A 17,580-nucleotide genomic window follows, 5' to 3' on the forward strand; every position below is an offset into this window, starting at 1 on the left:
CCTGTCTATACCCCTCATGATTTTGTAGATCTCAATCAGGTCCCCCCTCAACTTCCATCTTTCTAATGTAAATAATCCTAATCTGCTCAACCTAGCAAATGTGAGGTGATGCATTTTGGAAGATCCAGTTCAAGGGTGAACTATACAGTAAATGGAAAAGCCTTGGGGAAAATTGATGCACAGAGAGATCTGGGAGTTCAGGTCCATTGTACCCTGAAGGTGGCATCGCAGGTCAATAGGGTGGTCAAGAAGGCGTACGGCATGCTTTCATTCACCGGACGGGGTATTGAGTACAAGAGTCGGCAGGTCATGTTACAGTTGTATAAGGACTTTGGTTCAACCACATTTGGAGTACTGTGTACAGTTCTGGTCGCCACATTACCGAAAGGATGTGGATGCATTGGAGAGGGTGCAGAGGACGTTCACCAGGATGTTGCCTGGTATGGAGGGTGCTAGGTATGAAGAGAGGTTGAGTAGATTAGGATTATTTACATTAGAAAGATGGAGACTGAAGTCTACAAAATCACAAGAGGTATAGACAGGGTGGATAGCAAGCAGCTTTTTCCCAGACTGGGGGAGTCAATTACTAGTCAATTTCAAGGTGAGACGGGGAAGGTTTAAGGGAGATATGTGTGGAAAGTTCTTTACACACAGGATGGTGGGTGCCTGGAATGTGTTGCCAGTGGAGGTGGTAGAGGTGGGCACGATAGCATCATTTAAGATGTACCTAAACGGATACATGAATGGGCAGGGAGCAGAGGGATACAGATCCTTGGAAAATAGGCGACAGGTTTAGACAGAGGATCTGGATCAGCGCAGGCTTGGAGGGCCGAAGGGCCTGTTCCCGTGCTGTAATTTTCTTTGTTCTTTGTTCTTGGCTTCAGAGGTCCTTGCTGTATCATGCGAATGAAGGAAAATTCACTTTGTATCTTTTCAAAGTGTGGACACATTATTACATAACATTGATTAATAAAAAATAATTTTGTATTATTGTAGTTGCTACAATGTTACAGCAGTGTTGCCCACTAGATATCATGAAAGAAAGAGTCATGGGGAGCCCCATGCATTCATTTGTAGTAGCTTATGTCTTAAGGATGCACAAAATAGTGGTACCTGTGTCTACTTTATTAAAAATATTGAGCACCATTCATTAACAAAGAAGATAAAGCACTCGAGAAACAATTGTGCACCCAGCTTTTTGTCTCACTCTTTTACTAACATATGCTCAAACAATGTTAAAATACACGTCTGAATGATATTATATCTATTACTTTTTTTTAAAGAAAAGCAACCCAGTATCCTGTACTCTCAGTTTGCTACACTGGCTGATGCATTGTCCAACACTCTAATGCAGTATGTGATGTTCATTTGGAAAACTCAAAGTTGAATCATAGCCGTGGTCACCCCTATTACTCTGTGTTCAGAAACAAACTCGCGTTCTCAATTGCTATCGTGTAGTCCATCAGAGAGCGCAGCACGATTGCTCAATGGATTTCAGTTAATTCCTGTACAACTCACACATGAGAACGGAATCATCTCCATAAGATCACAGATAAGCCCTTTTGAGTTATCATTCAAAAAGCTGAAATTTGCCAAATTTTAAAAAAAATAATTGTTATGAATCACAAAAATTGGCAGCAATATTCCTGCTCAATTCACCTTCTGTCTTTACTGCCTGTAGATTGACAAGAAGAAGAATGGATGGTCATGTGCCTTCTTCCTCTGCCAGTTGTATACACTTCCACTTTCTAAACATCCAGCAGAGTGTTTAATGATGGCATGTTTTCTCTGGTGCTGTTGATTGGGAACTGATGTCTGTATTTGTATATAATCATGGGCCGAGGTAAATTCTCATCCTGGCTTCTTGGTCAGAAGAGCATCACGTGTACAAAGTAAGGAGAGGTTCGGCTAAACATTTCACAGAATCATGCAAACACCTGATTTTGCCTCCCCAGAACCATTTGCCATGTCACCAGCCTCCTGCCTGGAAGGGTCACTGAGATCATCAAAGAGGCCACTTTCAATTATTTCTTCCTGCCAAGGAATGGTGACAGCACCTGTAGAAAATTTCTTGTAGAATTGCTTATCCTGGTCAGTGATTTCAACACCTTTCACCTCTGAGAAGTCAGCAATATCTCCGATGTCCTTACAATACACAGTGGAGGGATCTGGCACAAAAGGAGGATCAATCAGTCCAGCTTCTAGCCGTTGAAAGTTGATTGATTTGAAGAAAGGGTGATTTCTTGGGTCGTCATTTTCACCCCTGGAATATAAACACAATGGAACATTTTTACATATCACCTACATGTTTGGTTTCTATCGTAATTGCTATCTTATGGATCTTATGCAAGTCAAACAGCATTTGACGCTCTGATGATGGCTCACTGAACTCAAAAGATTAACTCTATTTTTCTCTCCATTGATGCTGTCAGATCTGCTCATGTTTTTCCTGCACTGAGTGTGCCTGTTCCTTAGGATCAAAAGAAATAGGAACAGGAGTAGGCCATTCAGCCCCTCGAGTCTGCTCTGCCATTTGATAGTATCAGGATTCCTCATGTCCACTTTTTGCCCTTTCCCTGTAACCCATGATTCCCCGACTGATCAAGAATCTCTCTAATTCAGTCTTAAAAACACACAAGGACTCTGTCCTCACAGCTCTCTGTGGCAAGATGTTCCAAAGACACACACCCTCTGAGAGAATAAATTCTTTCTCATCTCAGTGTTAAATTGGTGTCCCTTTATTCTGAGACAATGCCGTGTAGTCCTAGACTCTCCATCCTCACAGCATTTACCCTGTCAAACCCCTTAAGAATCCAAGATGTTTCAATGAGATCACCTCTCATTCCTCTGAATTCCAGTGAGTAGAGTCCCTACCTCTTTAGCCTTTGTTCATAAGGCAATCCCTCTGTACCAGGGATCATCCTGGTGAACCTTCTCTGATCTGCCTCCAATGAAATAATATATTTTTCAGTCATCATTTGGTCATTTTTAGGAAAGAGAAATGATGGGTAGTCATGATGTCAGATGCCTTTTTATGGTCTAATTAATCAAGAAATGTTGCAATTCCTTTACTTCTGTTGAGGAAGATTTTGAAGAGCTAACTGAGCAACAAGCCAATCACTTAATCTCACACAGAAACAGAGAAGATAGGAGCAGGAATAGGCCATTTGGCCCTTTGAGCCTGTTCAACGATTCAGTGTGCTCATGGCTGATGCATTGAAACATAGAAATATAGAAGATAGTAGCAGGAGGAGGCCATTCGGCCCTTTGAGCCTGCTCTGCCACTCATCACGATCATGGCTGATCGTCCAACTCAATAGCCTAATCCTGCTTTCTCCCCATAACCTTTGATTCCATTCACCCCAAGTGCTATATCTAGTCTCCTCTTGAAAACATTTAATGTTTTGGCATCAACTACTTCCTGTGGTACTGAATTCCACAGGCTCACCACTCTTTGGGTGAATAAATGTCTCCTCATTTCCATCCTAAATGGTCTACCCCAAATCCTCAGACTACGATCCCTAGTTCTGGGCACACTCACCATCGGGAAAATCCTCCCTGCATCTACTCTGTCCAGTCCTGTTAGAATTTTGTAAGTCTTTATGTGCCTGATCTCCAGCAAAAACAATCCTGATCTAGTCAATCTCTCCTCATTCCTCAGGCCTGCCATCCCCGGGGTCAGCCTGGTAAACCTTTGTTGCACTCCATCAAACAAGAGCATCCTTCCTCAGAAAAGGAGGCCAAAATGTCACACAATATTCTAGGTGTGGTCTCACCAAGGCCCTGTACAACTGCGACAACACATCCCTGCTCCTGTCCTCGAAACCTCTCACAATGAAGGCCAACATACTATTTGCCCTCTTTACTGCCTGCTGCACCTGCATGCTTACCTTCAGTGACTGATGCACAAGGATGCCCAGGTCCCCCTGAATCATGACAGAAAATCTTGAAAAAACATGAGAAAAAATGCATATTTTTTATGCACCATTGATTATTCATGGTGTCTGTCACGATATTCAATGTTCAAAGGTCTCTGATTCTAAATTCCTTTCTAAGGGTTCTTGTGGTACAGTGGTAGTAGTCTAACTTCTCAGACTAGGAGATTTGGGTTCAAATCCCACCTCATTCAGTGCCACGTATTGACACAGCTGAATGGGTTGGTTAGAGAGCATCTATGCAACATTCAAGTCCTATCACCAACCTGCAGGGTCCTTGAAAAGAAAAAGGCTCCCAATCCATCAATAGTCAAATAGCCAAATTCTGGCAATTTGCTCCAGAAATCCAAGGAATTCCCCTGATTTAACCATTCTAGAGAGGTTACAGGTTCCTGCAGTGTACTGAGGTCCCCAGGTTGTACAGGGCTGGCTTCTGAGAGACAGGGGCTAACCCCTCCAAATCTGGCTAAGTTATACATTCATGAAACCTAACAATGATGCAGAATGAAGATACAATTCTGCTCACACTTCCACCAGAGTCACAGTGGAATGGACCAAAGGCCCCTGAAAAGTGGGGTGTTTGAGATGGCTGGATCACACCACTGGCACAGCCCAGGAATGTTGGGCTGCAGTGGTCAAAGTGGGGAAGAAGTGCAGGTTAGGTGGATTGGCCAAGCTAAATTGCCCATAGTGTCCAGGGATGTGCAGGCTAGGAGGATTAACCATGGGAAATGCAGGGTCACAGGGACGGGGTACTCGGGAGAGAGGGGGAGGTGCATAGAAGGTGGATAGTGTAGTAGATAGGTGGAGAGAAGACAGACAGGTCAAGGAGGCAGGGATAAAGCTAGTAAAGTTAGGTGTAGGTACAGAGTTGGGATGGGGATTGGTCAGTGAGGAGGGGGGCACGGGTAGGTGGGAGGGAAGATGGACAGGTCAAGGAGGCCGGGATGAGGCTAGTAGAGGTGAGATGAGGTGATTGTGGGCAGAAAGTGGAGGTGGGGGTTGGTCAGTGTGGTGGGAGGAGCGGATAGATGGGAGAGAAGATAGACAGGTCACAGAGGTGGGACGAGAGCGGGGGCTGATCTTGGGATGAGGTCGGGGGAGATTTTGAAGCTTGTAAAGTCCACATTGAGAACATTGGGTTGTAGGGTTCCCGGGCGGCATATGAGGTATTGTTCCTCCATTTTTCAGGCAGCACAATGTCTACCGTTAATCAATAAATGCCTTGTTGGTAGTGGTAGCAGAGTAACCATTGGTGTATTCAAGATCCTTACCTGCAGCCTAAACGTTCTTCTGGGTTCTTTGCCAAAAACAGTTTGCAAATATCTTTCGATTCCTCTGTGAATTTGGGGTTTTCATAGCGCTCTACATCTTCCAAAGTTCTTCTTTTTACTTCGTCTTTACTGACCTTTTCTTTATAATCCTTGAAAGGTGCTCGGCCAGCAATCATTTCGTAAATGCTGCACCCCAAAGCGAACCAATCCACAGGGTATTTGTAGTTCTCCTCCTTCAAGATCTCTGGAGCCATATAACCATTAGTTCCAGCCTGCAGCAATAAAAAAAGAAAGTCAATTTAGAAATTCATAAATAAATGCAGAAAATTAATTAGTTTGACCATTAAATTGATAAGAAATTATTTGTCATGCATTCCCAATTACAGGGGTTCATAGAGTCATAGAGATGTACGGCACAGAAACACACCCTTCGGTCTAGCTTGTCCATGCCGAATGGGTATGCTAAATTAATCTAGTCCCATTTGCCAGCATTTGGCCCATATCCCTCTGATCCCTTCCTATTCATGTACCCATCCAGATGCCTTTTAAATGTTGTATTTGTACCAGCCTCCACCACTTCCTCTGGCAGCTCATTCCATACACGCACCACCCTCTGCATGAAAAAGTAACCCCCTTAGGTCCTTTTAAATTTTTCCCCTCTCACCTTAAACCTATGCCCTCCGGTTCTGGACTCCCCTATTCTGGGAAAAAAAACCTTGGCTATTTATCCTATCCATGCCACTCATGATTTTATAAAGCTCTATAAAGTCACCCCTCAGCTTCCAACGCTCAACAGAAAATAGCCCCAGCTTATTCAGCCTCTCCCTGCACATGAAGCCCTCCAACCCTGTAAACATCTTTGCAAATCTTTTCTGCATCCTTTCATGTTGAACAACATCTTTTCTACAGCAGAGAGACCAGAATTGAACACAATTTTCTAAAAGTGGCCTAGCCAATGTCTTTTACTGCCGCAACATGACTTCCCAATTCCTATATTCAATGCATGGCTTGACTATCATTAACATGGTAAGCCTACATCATGCAGGATGTAATCTTTGTTATGTAGATGCAGTGAAGCTGCATCAATATTGTACATGGAAATAGCTGCAGTGAATCACACTACAATAATGTAATAGCATTTGGACTGCATCATGCTTTTTAGAATCGAAACTGAGTCTGTTTGAAATTTGCATTTAGGCTTAAAAGCAAATTTAGTAATCAGCATGCAACTTACAACTGAAGGAGTAAACATGAGTCATCAGTGCTTCTGGATGCAGCAAAGATCAGCCTAGTTTCTATCTACAGCACAAGGACTGCAGCAGTTCATGAAGACAGCTCATGACCACCTTCAGCAAGGCGCAATGAGGGACAGGTAATCAATGCTGACCCAATCAGAGAATTAAAAACAATCCAAAATATTGCTGTTACTAGCTGCTAGAATAAAATTGCACTGACACTTGCTTTGCAATGCTCAGTATTTATTCACATGCCAATAAATGTTTCCTTTATTTCTCTTCACTCGTGATATTTAACTTGTTTATTCTTTTTATTTTGCTCTTTTGTTTTCTATCTCGTTTGACTCATTTCACCTGTATTTATTTTTCCTTTCTGCAACTTACTGTGCAATTCTACCATTATCCTTCTCTCTTGACTTACACTCGTAAACAGTTCCAGGATGTAACCCATATGCCTTTGTGCAAACTGCCATTCTGAAATGAATTCCAAGATTCAGTTCTCATGAGTTATTTACGATGTGGAGGTGCCAGTGTTGGACTGGGGCAGATTGGATCAGAAGTCACATGACACCAGATTTATTTCAAATCACAAAGTTTCAAAGCACAGCTCCTTTATCAGGGTGAAGTCTTGGAAAGCTTGTAATTTCAAATAAACCTGTTGGACAATAACCTGGTGTCGTGCGACTTGTGAGGTATTTGACCATTGGGACTATCCTCGCTGAGACGCTGTTCTCACCTGATAGGTGTTCAGTTGCACTGTGTTTGGAAACAGCATGGAAACCCTTGCTGATTTCTTTTCAGCTTTACTAGACGATTCCCTCTCAGCAATAATTGGACCAGCAAAGATTACAGATCAGAAATAACAGAACATAATCTCACTGAGCCACTGCGGGAGATTACTACTTTTCTCTATGTTTCACTTTTTTTATTGGTCACTTGTTTCCTTTGTGTATCACTTGCTGTCTGATTCCATTTTGTTTTCTTTTCATATCTCTGTGTCCCTCCTCCTAGTTTTACTGTCGTTGTAATGAATTAGCTATTTTTCATCTGCCATCTCAGCGGCATAGTCAAGCAGCTATTGCTTCTAAAGAAGACAATTTCAGATTTCTGAAGAAAGGCCGAGGCCCAAAACGTCAAGCTTTCCTGCTCCTATGATGCTGCTGGGCCTGCCATGTTCATCCAGCTCTACACCTTGTTATCTAAGCAGCTCTTGGAGATATAATGACATAGCATCTTTACTTCTCTCCCCTACTTTCTCTTAACATTGGATGAGCTACACAATTGCCATTCCAAACTGCAGAGATAAGCAGATGATAGTGTTTCTGTGCTCTTCCTATATTGCTATTTACTAAAAAAAGTTGAGGATAGGTAATAATCTGTATTTGGGAAGACCATCCCAGGGTGCATTACTCATTGTTGTTACTTGAACTGCAATTTCTGTAGTTCCATAAACCACTTAAACTTCCCTTTCTGAGATACAAAGCCTTTACTACCTTTCCATAATTATCACCTTGTGCACTTACACTTAACTACGCCATTATATCTCCCATCTTTTAAATTAACAGACCAGTTTAAAAATATCTTAGATGTTACACAAGCTACAAATTAGAGTTGTACATTATTAACGTTAAACAGCTATTAACGAGGGATGTTTTAATTACTTGAAGTTTGCCGTTTTGTGGTCGAAACCACAGATGCTTATGTATGCACAAATGTAGAAACTTAAATGGAATTAAGAGAATTTTCTGAGGTAAATTGAATTAAATCAATGCTGTTTACAAAAGTCAGATAAGCTAATTTCAGTAATTTTCCACCTTAAAGTTAAAGTATGAAGAATGGCACTGAATTAAGCATGACCATGTGTAACTTAAATTTTTGGATTTATTTATTAAATACAAATGGCAATACTTATAACATTTTTGACAACATTACAATGATTGATCAGAACTGCAATGTTTTTATAAACTTTTTCTTAACTTTTAATTCCAAAATTTTTATTCTTTTCAAATAAAAAGAGGATTGCTACAGTGAAGAAGAAACCTGCCAATGTGAACGCAGTGATTGTTCAGCAAAATCCTGTGTGAAGCCCTTGGAATATTACCCCTGGAATGGGTTAGGGAACCTCCAAACTGGCAGAGATTTAAAACGAAAAGATAACAGGAAGAGTTGACTATTCCCTCTCTCGGCAGGAAGGTACTTCTTGCAAGATAATAAAGTGTGCAGCTGGATGAACACAACAGGCCAAGCAGCATCTTAGGAGCACACAAGCTGACATTTCAGGCCTAGACCCTTCATCAGATTTTCTGATGAAGGATCTAGGCCCGAAACGTCAGCCTTCATGCCCCTCTGATGCGGCTTGGCCTGCTGTGTTCATCCAGATCCACACCTTGTTATCTTGGATTCTCCAGCATCTGCAGTTCCTACTATCTTGGGTATTTCTTGCAGGCATGTCTGCTTTAGGGTGGCACAGTGGCCCAGTGGTTAGCACTGCAGCCTCACAGCGCCAGGGACCTGGGTTCAATTCCAGCCTCGGGCATCTGTCTGTGTAGAGTTTGCACATTCTCCCCGTGTCTGCGTGGGTTTCCTCCCACAGTCCAAAGATGTGCAGGCTAGGTGGATTGGCCATGCTAAATTGCCCGAAGTGCTCAGGGATGTATGGGTTATAGGGGGATGGGTCTGGGTGGGATGGTCCAAAGGGCAGTGTGGACTTGTTGGGGCGAAGGGCCCGTTTCCACACTGTAGGTAATCTAATCTTACCAACCAGGAAAATACCAGAAAAAAAGGTGGTTAACAACTAATTGCAATAGTAATTGGTGTTGTTATTGGCTCGGCATTCTAGTCGGTGGAGTTGAGTGCTGTGGGGCCACAGTTTTTTGGGAACAACCATTTGAAACACTGAAGCAAAATGCTGCAAATGTTGGAAATGTGAAAGAAACACAGAGAACGCTGGAGAAACTCAGCAGGGCTGTGGAGAGAGGAGCAGAGTTAATGTTTCGTGTTCAGTATGACTCTCCTGTAGAACCCCTTTTTAAAATACCCCTACATTGCAGATAAAACAAAGTCAAAAATCTCTCGCTTGAAGTGCTGGAATTCAGTTCACATTGAAAGGAATCAGAACAGAATTTCTGCCAATCTGTAAAGCTAAAATCTCAAGAATGGCATTGCTAAATCTCAATATGTATGGTGGTTCAGTGGTTAGTACGCAGCCTCACAGTGCCAGCGACCCAAGTTTGATTCCACCCTTGGGTGTCTGACTGTGTGGAGTTTGCACATTCTCTCTGTGTCTCTGTGGGATTCCTTTGGGTGCTCCAGTTTCCTCCCATAATCCAAAAATATACAGGTTAGGTGGACCGGCCAAGCTAAATTGCCCGTAGTGTCCAGGGATGTGCAGGTTAGGGTATTTAGCCATGGGAAATATGGGGTTATAGGGATGAGGTATGAGGGTGGGATGCTCTTTGGAGGGTTGGTATGGACTCAAAGGGCCAAATGACTTGCTTCTGCACTGTGAGGATGCTATGATATCCACACTACTGCCATCCAAAAACAGTTGCAACATCATCTTTTCTGATCTTCACTGACAATTCAGAGACTGACCCATTTCTGTCTTTTTTCTTATCGTTTTAGGCACATCTCTTATTTCTACTATCTATGTGTATGTGTTTTGTTAATATATGTTCTTGTGTTTAGTAATTAATAAACACGCAGTTATTGTTAATTTTAGAAAGTCTAGTTAAATTGGCTCCTGTAAAAACATAAATTCATTTGGGTCTGGTGGTAAGCTATCTACAAGGAAAGGACCCTTTCTAAGGAAATGGGTGAATAACAGAGGGGAGTCAGTTCCTCCCTCCTTACATGAAACTTGACAATTTGGAGCGTCCTGTCTGGAATTGTCATAAATTGGGAAACCATCCTGCACCTGGGCATAACAACAGTTATTCTAACAATAGATTTAGTGGAGTTGAGATTTATTAGTTATTAACTGAGTTTTTAAAATTCATTCACGGGATGAGGGCATCACTGGCCAGGCAGCATTTATTGCCCACCCCTTATTACCCAGAGGGCAGTTAAGAGTCAACCACATTGCTGTAGGTCTGGAGTCACATGTAGGCCAGACCAGGTTAAGGACATGAATGAACCAGATGGCTTTTTCTGACAATCAACAACAGTTTCATTATCATCATTAGGCTCTTAATTCCAGATTTTTATTGAATTTAAATTCCGGTAGCTGTCATGATAGGATTCGAGCCATTTCAAACCATGAAATTGTTCATACTTTTTAAGACAAATATTATTTATTACCATGTTAATAGGGAGGTGAGAGGAAGTGAATTGACATTGTTAAATTTGAATTAGCATTGTTTTTAATCCAAAAATTGGGCTCAATGATAAGGACGTACCACTTTGTATTTAATATGTTTATAGTTACCAGCAGAATTCTAGATTTCTCCTGTGCAACAGCAATGCTGTATTTAGAAAATCATTTCTTCAGGTTGGGAATGACTGTATATAATGGGTTCGCAGTATCCAGAAAGCTGAACTGCTCTGGTCACAATGACAATCTAAGTGCAATTTAAGTCAATTCACTAAATATCTAGAATCCCACTAACAATGACCATGGAACTATTGGATTATTATAAAGAACTTTTCAGTCAGTTTCACTAATGTTCTTGAGAGAAAGAAATCTGCCATCCTCACCTACTCTGACCTACATGTGACTCCGGACCCACAGCAATGCAGTTGACTCTGAAATGCGCTAAGCAAGCAATTTCCACAGTAACAAAGTTGCTGGAAAAGTCCAGCAGGTCTGGCAGTGTCTGTGGAGGAGAAAACAGAGTTAACGTTTCGGGTCTGGTGACTCTTCCTCAGAACTGATGGTGGCTGGGAAAACGTCAGGTTACACGCAGAAAATAGGGAGGTGGGTGGGGAGGGAGTAAATGATAGGATAGAGCCCAAAGAGAGAGAAAGTCATTTGGACAGACAAAGGAGTTGCTAACGATCAGGCTGCGAGGGTGGATAGTTATTAATGGGATCAGAGATATTGGGAACTGCAGATGCTGGAGATTAATGGGGACTGTTAGTGACTAACAATAGGGCGTGTGTTGTGGCAGGCTATGTGGTAACAAGGCCTGGTGTGTGGGGTTGGGGGCTGGGACATGGGAGAGTTTAGGCCCTAAAATTATTGAACTCAATATTGAGTCTGGAGGGCTGCAGGATCCCCAGGTGGAAAATTTGGTGTTATTCCTCCAGCTTGCGTTGAGCTTCACTGGAACACTGCAGCAAGCCAGAGACAAAGATGTTGGCCAGAGAGCAGGGTGGTGTGTTAAAGTGGCAGGCAACAGGTAGTTCAGATGAGTCCAACTTCGACAAAGGAGCCTCAGATATGTCCACCTTCTTTCTCAACCGAGGATTCCTCAGCTCAATCGCCGACAGGGCCCTCAACCAGGTCCAACCCATCTCCCAAACTTCTCCCCTTGCCCCTTCTCTTCCCTCCTGTAACAGTGATAGGGTTCCTCTTATCCTTACCTACCATCCCACCAGCATCCACATCCAGAAGATTGTCAGACGCCATTTCTGCCCCCTCCAGCAAGATGCCAGCACCAGACACATATGCCCCTCCCCTCCCTTGTCTGCCTTCTGCACGGACTGTTCCCTACGGGACACCCTGGGCCACACTTCCTTCACCCTTAACACCTCCCCACAGCCCTACGGCACCTCCCCCTGTAACGGGCGAAGATACAACACCTGCCCATTTACCTCCTCCCTCCCCAGCATCCAAGGGCCCTGCACTTCCCACAGTCTAGTCTACTGCATTCGCTGCCCACAATGTGGTCTCCTCTACATTGGGGAAATGAAGCATAGACTAGGTGACCGCTTCACAGAACATCTACGTTCTGCTTGCAAAAAAGACCAGCTCCAAAATCCCCCTTCCCCCACCGCATCCCAAAACCAGCCCAGTTCGTCCCCTCTCCCACTGCACCACACAACCAGCCCAGCTCTTCCCCTCCACCCACTGCATCCCAAATCCAGTCCAACCTGTCTCTGCCTCCCTAACCTGTTCTTCCTCTCACCCGTCCCTTCCTCCCACCCCAAGCCGCACCTCCATCTCCTACCTACTATCCTCATCCCACCTCCTTGATCTGTCCGTCTTCCCTAGACTGACCTATCCCCTCCACACCTCCCCACCTATACTCTCCTCTCCACCTATCTTGTTTACTCTCCATCTTCGGTCCGCCTCCCCCTCTCTCCCTATTTATTCCAGAACCCTCACCCCAACCCCCTCTCTGATGACGGGTCTAGGCCCGAAACGTCAGCTTTTGTGCTGCTGAGATGCTGCTGGGCCTGCTGTGTTCATCCAGCCCCACATTTTATTAGCCTGAACTACCTGTTGCCTGCCACTTCAATGCACCACCCTGCTCCCTGGCCAACATGTCTGTCTCCGACTGGCTACAGTGTTCCAGTGAAGCCCAACGCAATCTGGAGGAACAACACATCATCTTCCGCTTGGGGGACCCTACAGCCCTCCGGACTCAGTACTGAGTTCAATAATTTTAGGGTCTAAGCTCCCTCATGTCCCAGCAGCCCCACACCACCCCACACACCAGGCCTTGTTACCACACAGCCTGCCACTACACACCTCATGTTGTTAGTCACTAACAGTCCCCATTAACAACTATTCACCCTCCCACCCTGATCGTTAGCAACTCCTTCGTCTGTCGAACTGTCTTTCTCTCTCTTTGGGCTCTATCCTAACGTTTACTCCCTCCCCACCCACCTCCCTATTTTCTGCATATAAACTGACATTTTCCCAGCCACCATCAGTTCTGAGGAAGGGTCACTGGACCCAAAACGTTAACTCTGTTTTCTCCTCCACAGACACTGCCAGAACTGCTGTGCTTTTCCAGCAACTTTGTTTTTGCTCCTGATTCACAGCGTCCGCAGTTCTTACGGTTTTTAATTTCCACAGTCAGCCATTACCAAACTACAATGGTAAAGTTGAAAGATAAAACCAAAGAGACCATTGAGGCACCAGACATGACTGAAGTACAAACTGTCCACTGACGCTGCAGAGTCCTCTGGACGAAAGAACATTTGTAAAGGTTTGGAGTAGATCTGTAGCTTGCGTTGTGGGTGTTGAGGTTGGTTGGCTCGTCGAGCTGGTTTATTGTTCTGCAGACGTTTCATTACCGTGCTGGGTAACATCCTCATTTGTGCCAAAGCCGAGACAGTGTTTTTCTCTCCAGCTAGTGAAGCAATGGGCTTGACATTCTCATAATCAGCAAATCACTATAATCCCATCCAGACTGATCTCAAAACTCCAAAATGTAGGTCTCGCCTCTGCAACCGGGCCCCCAGCTTCTTAATCCCCAGGCTGCAATCAGTGAAGTTAGACAACAGCATCTCCTCCATGATAATCCTCAACACTGGCACCCCGCAAGGATGCACTCTCAGCCCCTTACTGTACTCCGTGTACACCCACAACTGGGCAGCCAAATTCCGTATGAATGCCACCTACAAGTTTGTTGATGATGCCATCATAGTAAGCTGGATATCAAACAATGATGAGTCAGAACACAGGAAGGAGACAGAGTGCTTGGTGTTGTGGTGCATTGATAACAGTCTGTCTTTCACTTTCAGCAAAACTAAAGAATTGATCATTGACTTCAGGAAGAAAGGAGGAGGTTACACCCCCGTCTGAATTAACGGAGCTGAGGAGGAGAAGGTCGACAGCATCAAGTTCCCAGGAGTGACGATCACCAACGTACTGTCCTGGATCTTCCAGGTAGAGGCGACGGTCAAGGAGGAACAACAACATCTCTTCTTCCTCTGGAGGCTTACCATATTCGGCATGTCCATAAGGCTTCCTCACCAACTTTTACAGATCAATCATAGAAAGCATCTCGTCGGAGTGCATCATGGCTTGGTACAGCCACTGCTCTGCCCAGGACCATAGGAAACTACAGAAGGTGATGTGCACAGCCCAGGCCATCGTGGAAGCCAACCTTCCATCCATGGACTCCACTTACACTTCTCGTTGCTGCAGAAAGGCTGCCAACATCATCAAAGACCACTCCCATCCTGGTAATGCTCTCTTCTAACCTCTTATGTCAGGTCGAAGATACAGAAGCCTGGATACACGCACCAAAAGGTTCAAGAACAGCTTCTTCCCCGCTGTTATTAGACTGATGAATGGACCTCTCTAATTTCAAATCCAACGTTGATCTTCCTTTTGTGCATCTCATGTGCAGCTGTAACCCTGTATGCCTCGCTCTGTCTAAACATCCTGTGATTGAAATGTCCTTGTTTGTTCTGATCTGCCTGTACTGCTCACAAAACAAAACTTTTCACTGTATGCAGGTATTTGTGACAACAATAAATCAAATGAAATGAAATCGAATATGATACAGTAGATGTCCCAGCGTCCTCCATCACCATTCTAGGTATGGCACTGCTGCCTCACAGCACCAGGGACCCAGGTTCGATTCCACCCTCAGGCAACTGTCTGCGTGGGTTTCCTCCGGGTGCTCTGGTTTCCTCCCACAGTCCAAAGATGTGCAGGCTAGGGTGGATTGGCCATGGGAAATTGACCATAGTGTCCAGGGATGTGTAGATTAGGTGGGTTATAGGGGGAATGGGTCTGGGTGGGATTCTCCAAGTGTGGGTGTGGACTTTTTGTACTAAAGGGCCTGTCCCACACTGTAGGGATTCTATGATTCTACTGAGTGGTAGTGGCACAATTATGTATTTTTAGCAGGGAATGTTCAGTTGGTCCTCAATTTTGATAACAACTCCATAGGGTGGCATCACATTGAACGTGGGCAAGGAAGCCATTTAGTTACAAAGTACCAGCCACCCTTAGCTGATGAATCATTACTCCCTTATGATGAACAGCATTTGGAAGATGGTAGGGTAATGAGGGCCCAGATTGGATTCTGGCTGGAGAACTTTGGACATCACAAAGACTGGCTCAGTGGCACCATTATTGACCAAGCTGGCCAAGTTCTGCAAGTCAGATCTGCCAGGCTGGGGGCCTGACAACCAACAAAAGGAGAGGAACTTGCGTGGCTCTGCACTTCATTTGCCAGCTGCAGACATACCTGTTGACAACAATATTGGTCGGAGTGACCACATTACGGTCCCAGTGGAGGCAAAGTCCCATCTTCATGCTGGCTATAATGTGCACCATGATGAGTGACACCATTACCACGCTGAAAAGGACAGACTACAAACAGCTCTAGCAGCATCCATGAAGCGTTGTGTGTGGGCCAACAGCTTCAGTAGAACAATACTCAATCCCAAACTCCGTGACTTGGCACATCCCTCAATCTACAATTACCATCAAACCAGGGGATTCAGTGAAGAGGTATCGAGAGGAAATCAGAAGCACCAAATGTAACTAAAAATTAGGTGCCAACCTGATGAAACCACAACTCAATGTAAAAGACAATTTGCATAAGCACTGCCGCTAGCCTGGGGGTCAGTCAGCTCAGTTGCCTGGACGACTGGTTTGCGATACAGAATGCTGCCCCAAACAGTGTGGGCGCAATTCCCTCTTTGGCTGAGGTCACCATGAGAATCCCACTCTCTTGATCTTGCTCCTCACCAGAGGAATAGTGACCCTCGGGTTAAACTCACCCCCAGTTGTCATTCTCTAATGAGACAGTGGGACTATGGTGACTTTATTTATTATCTTTAGCCAGTAAATGCGGAGTTGATAATCCACCTCAGCCTCCTCTGGGGTCAGGGGCGGGGGTGGGGGGTGGTTGTCCAGGCATCCACAGCTTTCACTGAATTCCACTTACTCCATGTGATGGCTGGGTATAGTTGTAGACATTGGATCCTGCAAAGGTTATAGCTCCTGACAAAACCCCAGAAAGAATATTGTACATTTATTCTCCAGAACTAGGTACATCCTGCACCACTAGCATTCAACTGAAACTTTGGAAAAGAGCAAGACAAATCCAATCCATTCAACTACTGACCCATCAGTTATCAGGAAAGTGTCACTTAGCGTGTTACCAAGAGGCACTTACTCAGCAACACCTGCTCACTGACACTCAGCTTAGTCTCCGCCAGGGTCAATCAGCTCTCTTCAACAGTACAGCCTTGGTCCTAACTTGGACAGAAGAGGTGAGATTGAATGCTGTTGGCATCGAAACAGTGTCTGACAGAGTGTGGCATTACAGAGCTGGAGCAAAATTGAAACCAGAGGAAGGTGGGGGGGATATCTTTCCTCTGGGTGGTTAATTTGCACAAAGGAAGATGCTGGTGGTAGTTATTGGAGGTCTGTCTCCTCAGCCCCAGGACATAGCTGCGGGAGCTGCTCAGATTAGTGTCCTGGGCCCAACCAGCATCTTCATCAATGATGCTCCTTCCAGCATTAAGCTCAGACACGTGGATATTTGCTGATGGCTATCACAGTTTTCAGCCTACTTGACCTCATGCAGCAGGATCTGAACAACATTTGGGCTTGAGTCGATATGTGGCAAGTAATATTTGTGCCACATATGGCAGGCAGTGACCCTCCTCATGAGGAAAATCTAACTGTTTCAGAAGAACATAAGAAAAAGGAGCAGGAGTAGGCCGTCTGGCCCATCAAGTCTGCTCTGCCATTCAATAAGATCATGGCTGATCCTTTTCGTGGAATCAGCTCCACTTACCCGCCCACTCACCATAACCCTTACTCCTTTTACTGTTCAAAAATCTCTTTGCCTCAAAAACATTTAATGAGGTAGCCTCAACTGATTCAAAAGGCATGGAATTCCAGAGATTTACATCCCTTTGGGTTAAGAAGTTCCTCCTCAGTTCAGTTCTAAATCTGCTCTTCCTTATTTTGAGGTTATGGCCCTAGTTCTAGTTTCACTCACCAATAGAAACAACCTCTCTGCTTCTAGCTTATCTATTCGCTTCATAATTTTGACATTCCACGATGTTGCCAATGGTGAATACCCAACCATCACTATGGTTTGGGGGCATTACCATGATAAGAAAACTTAATTCATTCAACCACATTAACAAAGTAATAGAACACTCTCCACTTGCCTGGAGCACTGTTGATCCAATAGTACTCAAGAAGCTCAGTATCACCCAGTAGAACATCTCACTGGCTCTCTTTCTGGCAGGGGAATTGAGTTTAAA

At 44.4% G+C, this 17,580-nt stretch overlaps 1 protein-coding gene across 2 annotated transcripts in view; it reads right to left on the reverse strand.

Annotated features, from left to right (window-relative positions):
* Positions 1-1,104: 1,104 nt before the first annotated feature.
* The window catches only part of LOC125457588 (rhodopsin kinase grk7-a-like), a 45,060-nt gene continuing 28,584 nt past the window's right edge, over positions 1,105-17,580 (reverse strand). For both annotated transcript variants that reach the window (XM_048542016.2, XM_048542017.2), the window contains 2 exons: positions 5,210-5,481; positions 1,105-2,263 (listed from right to left, as the gene is read on the reverse strand). In XM_048542016.2, the coding sequence (XP_048397973.1) occupies positions 1,918-2,263; positions 5,210-5,481 (618 nt within the window). In that variant the 3' untranslated portion in view covers positions 1,105-1,917. The remainder of the gene's footprint in view (positions 2,264-5,209; positions 5,482-17,580) is intronic.

Source organism: Stegostoma tigrinum, chromosome 14 (genome assembly GCF_030684315.1).
Source record: "Stegostoma tigrinum isolate sSteTig4 chromosome 14, sSteTig4.hap1, whole genome shotgun sequence".
Taxonomy (NCBI): domain Eukaryota; kingdom Metazoa; phylum Chordata; class Chondrichthyes; order Orectolobiformes; family Stegostomatidae; genus Stegostoma; species Stegostoma tigrinum.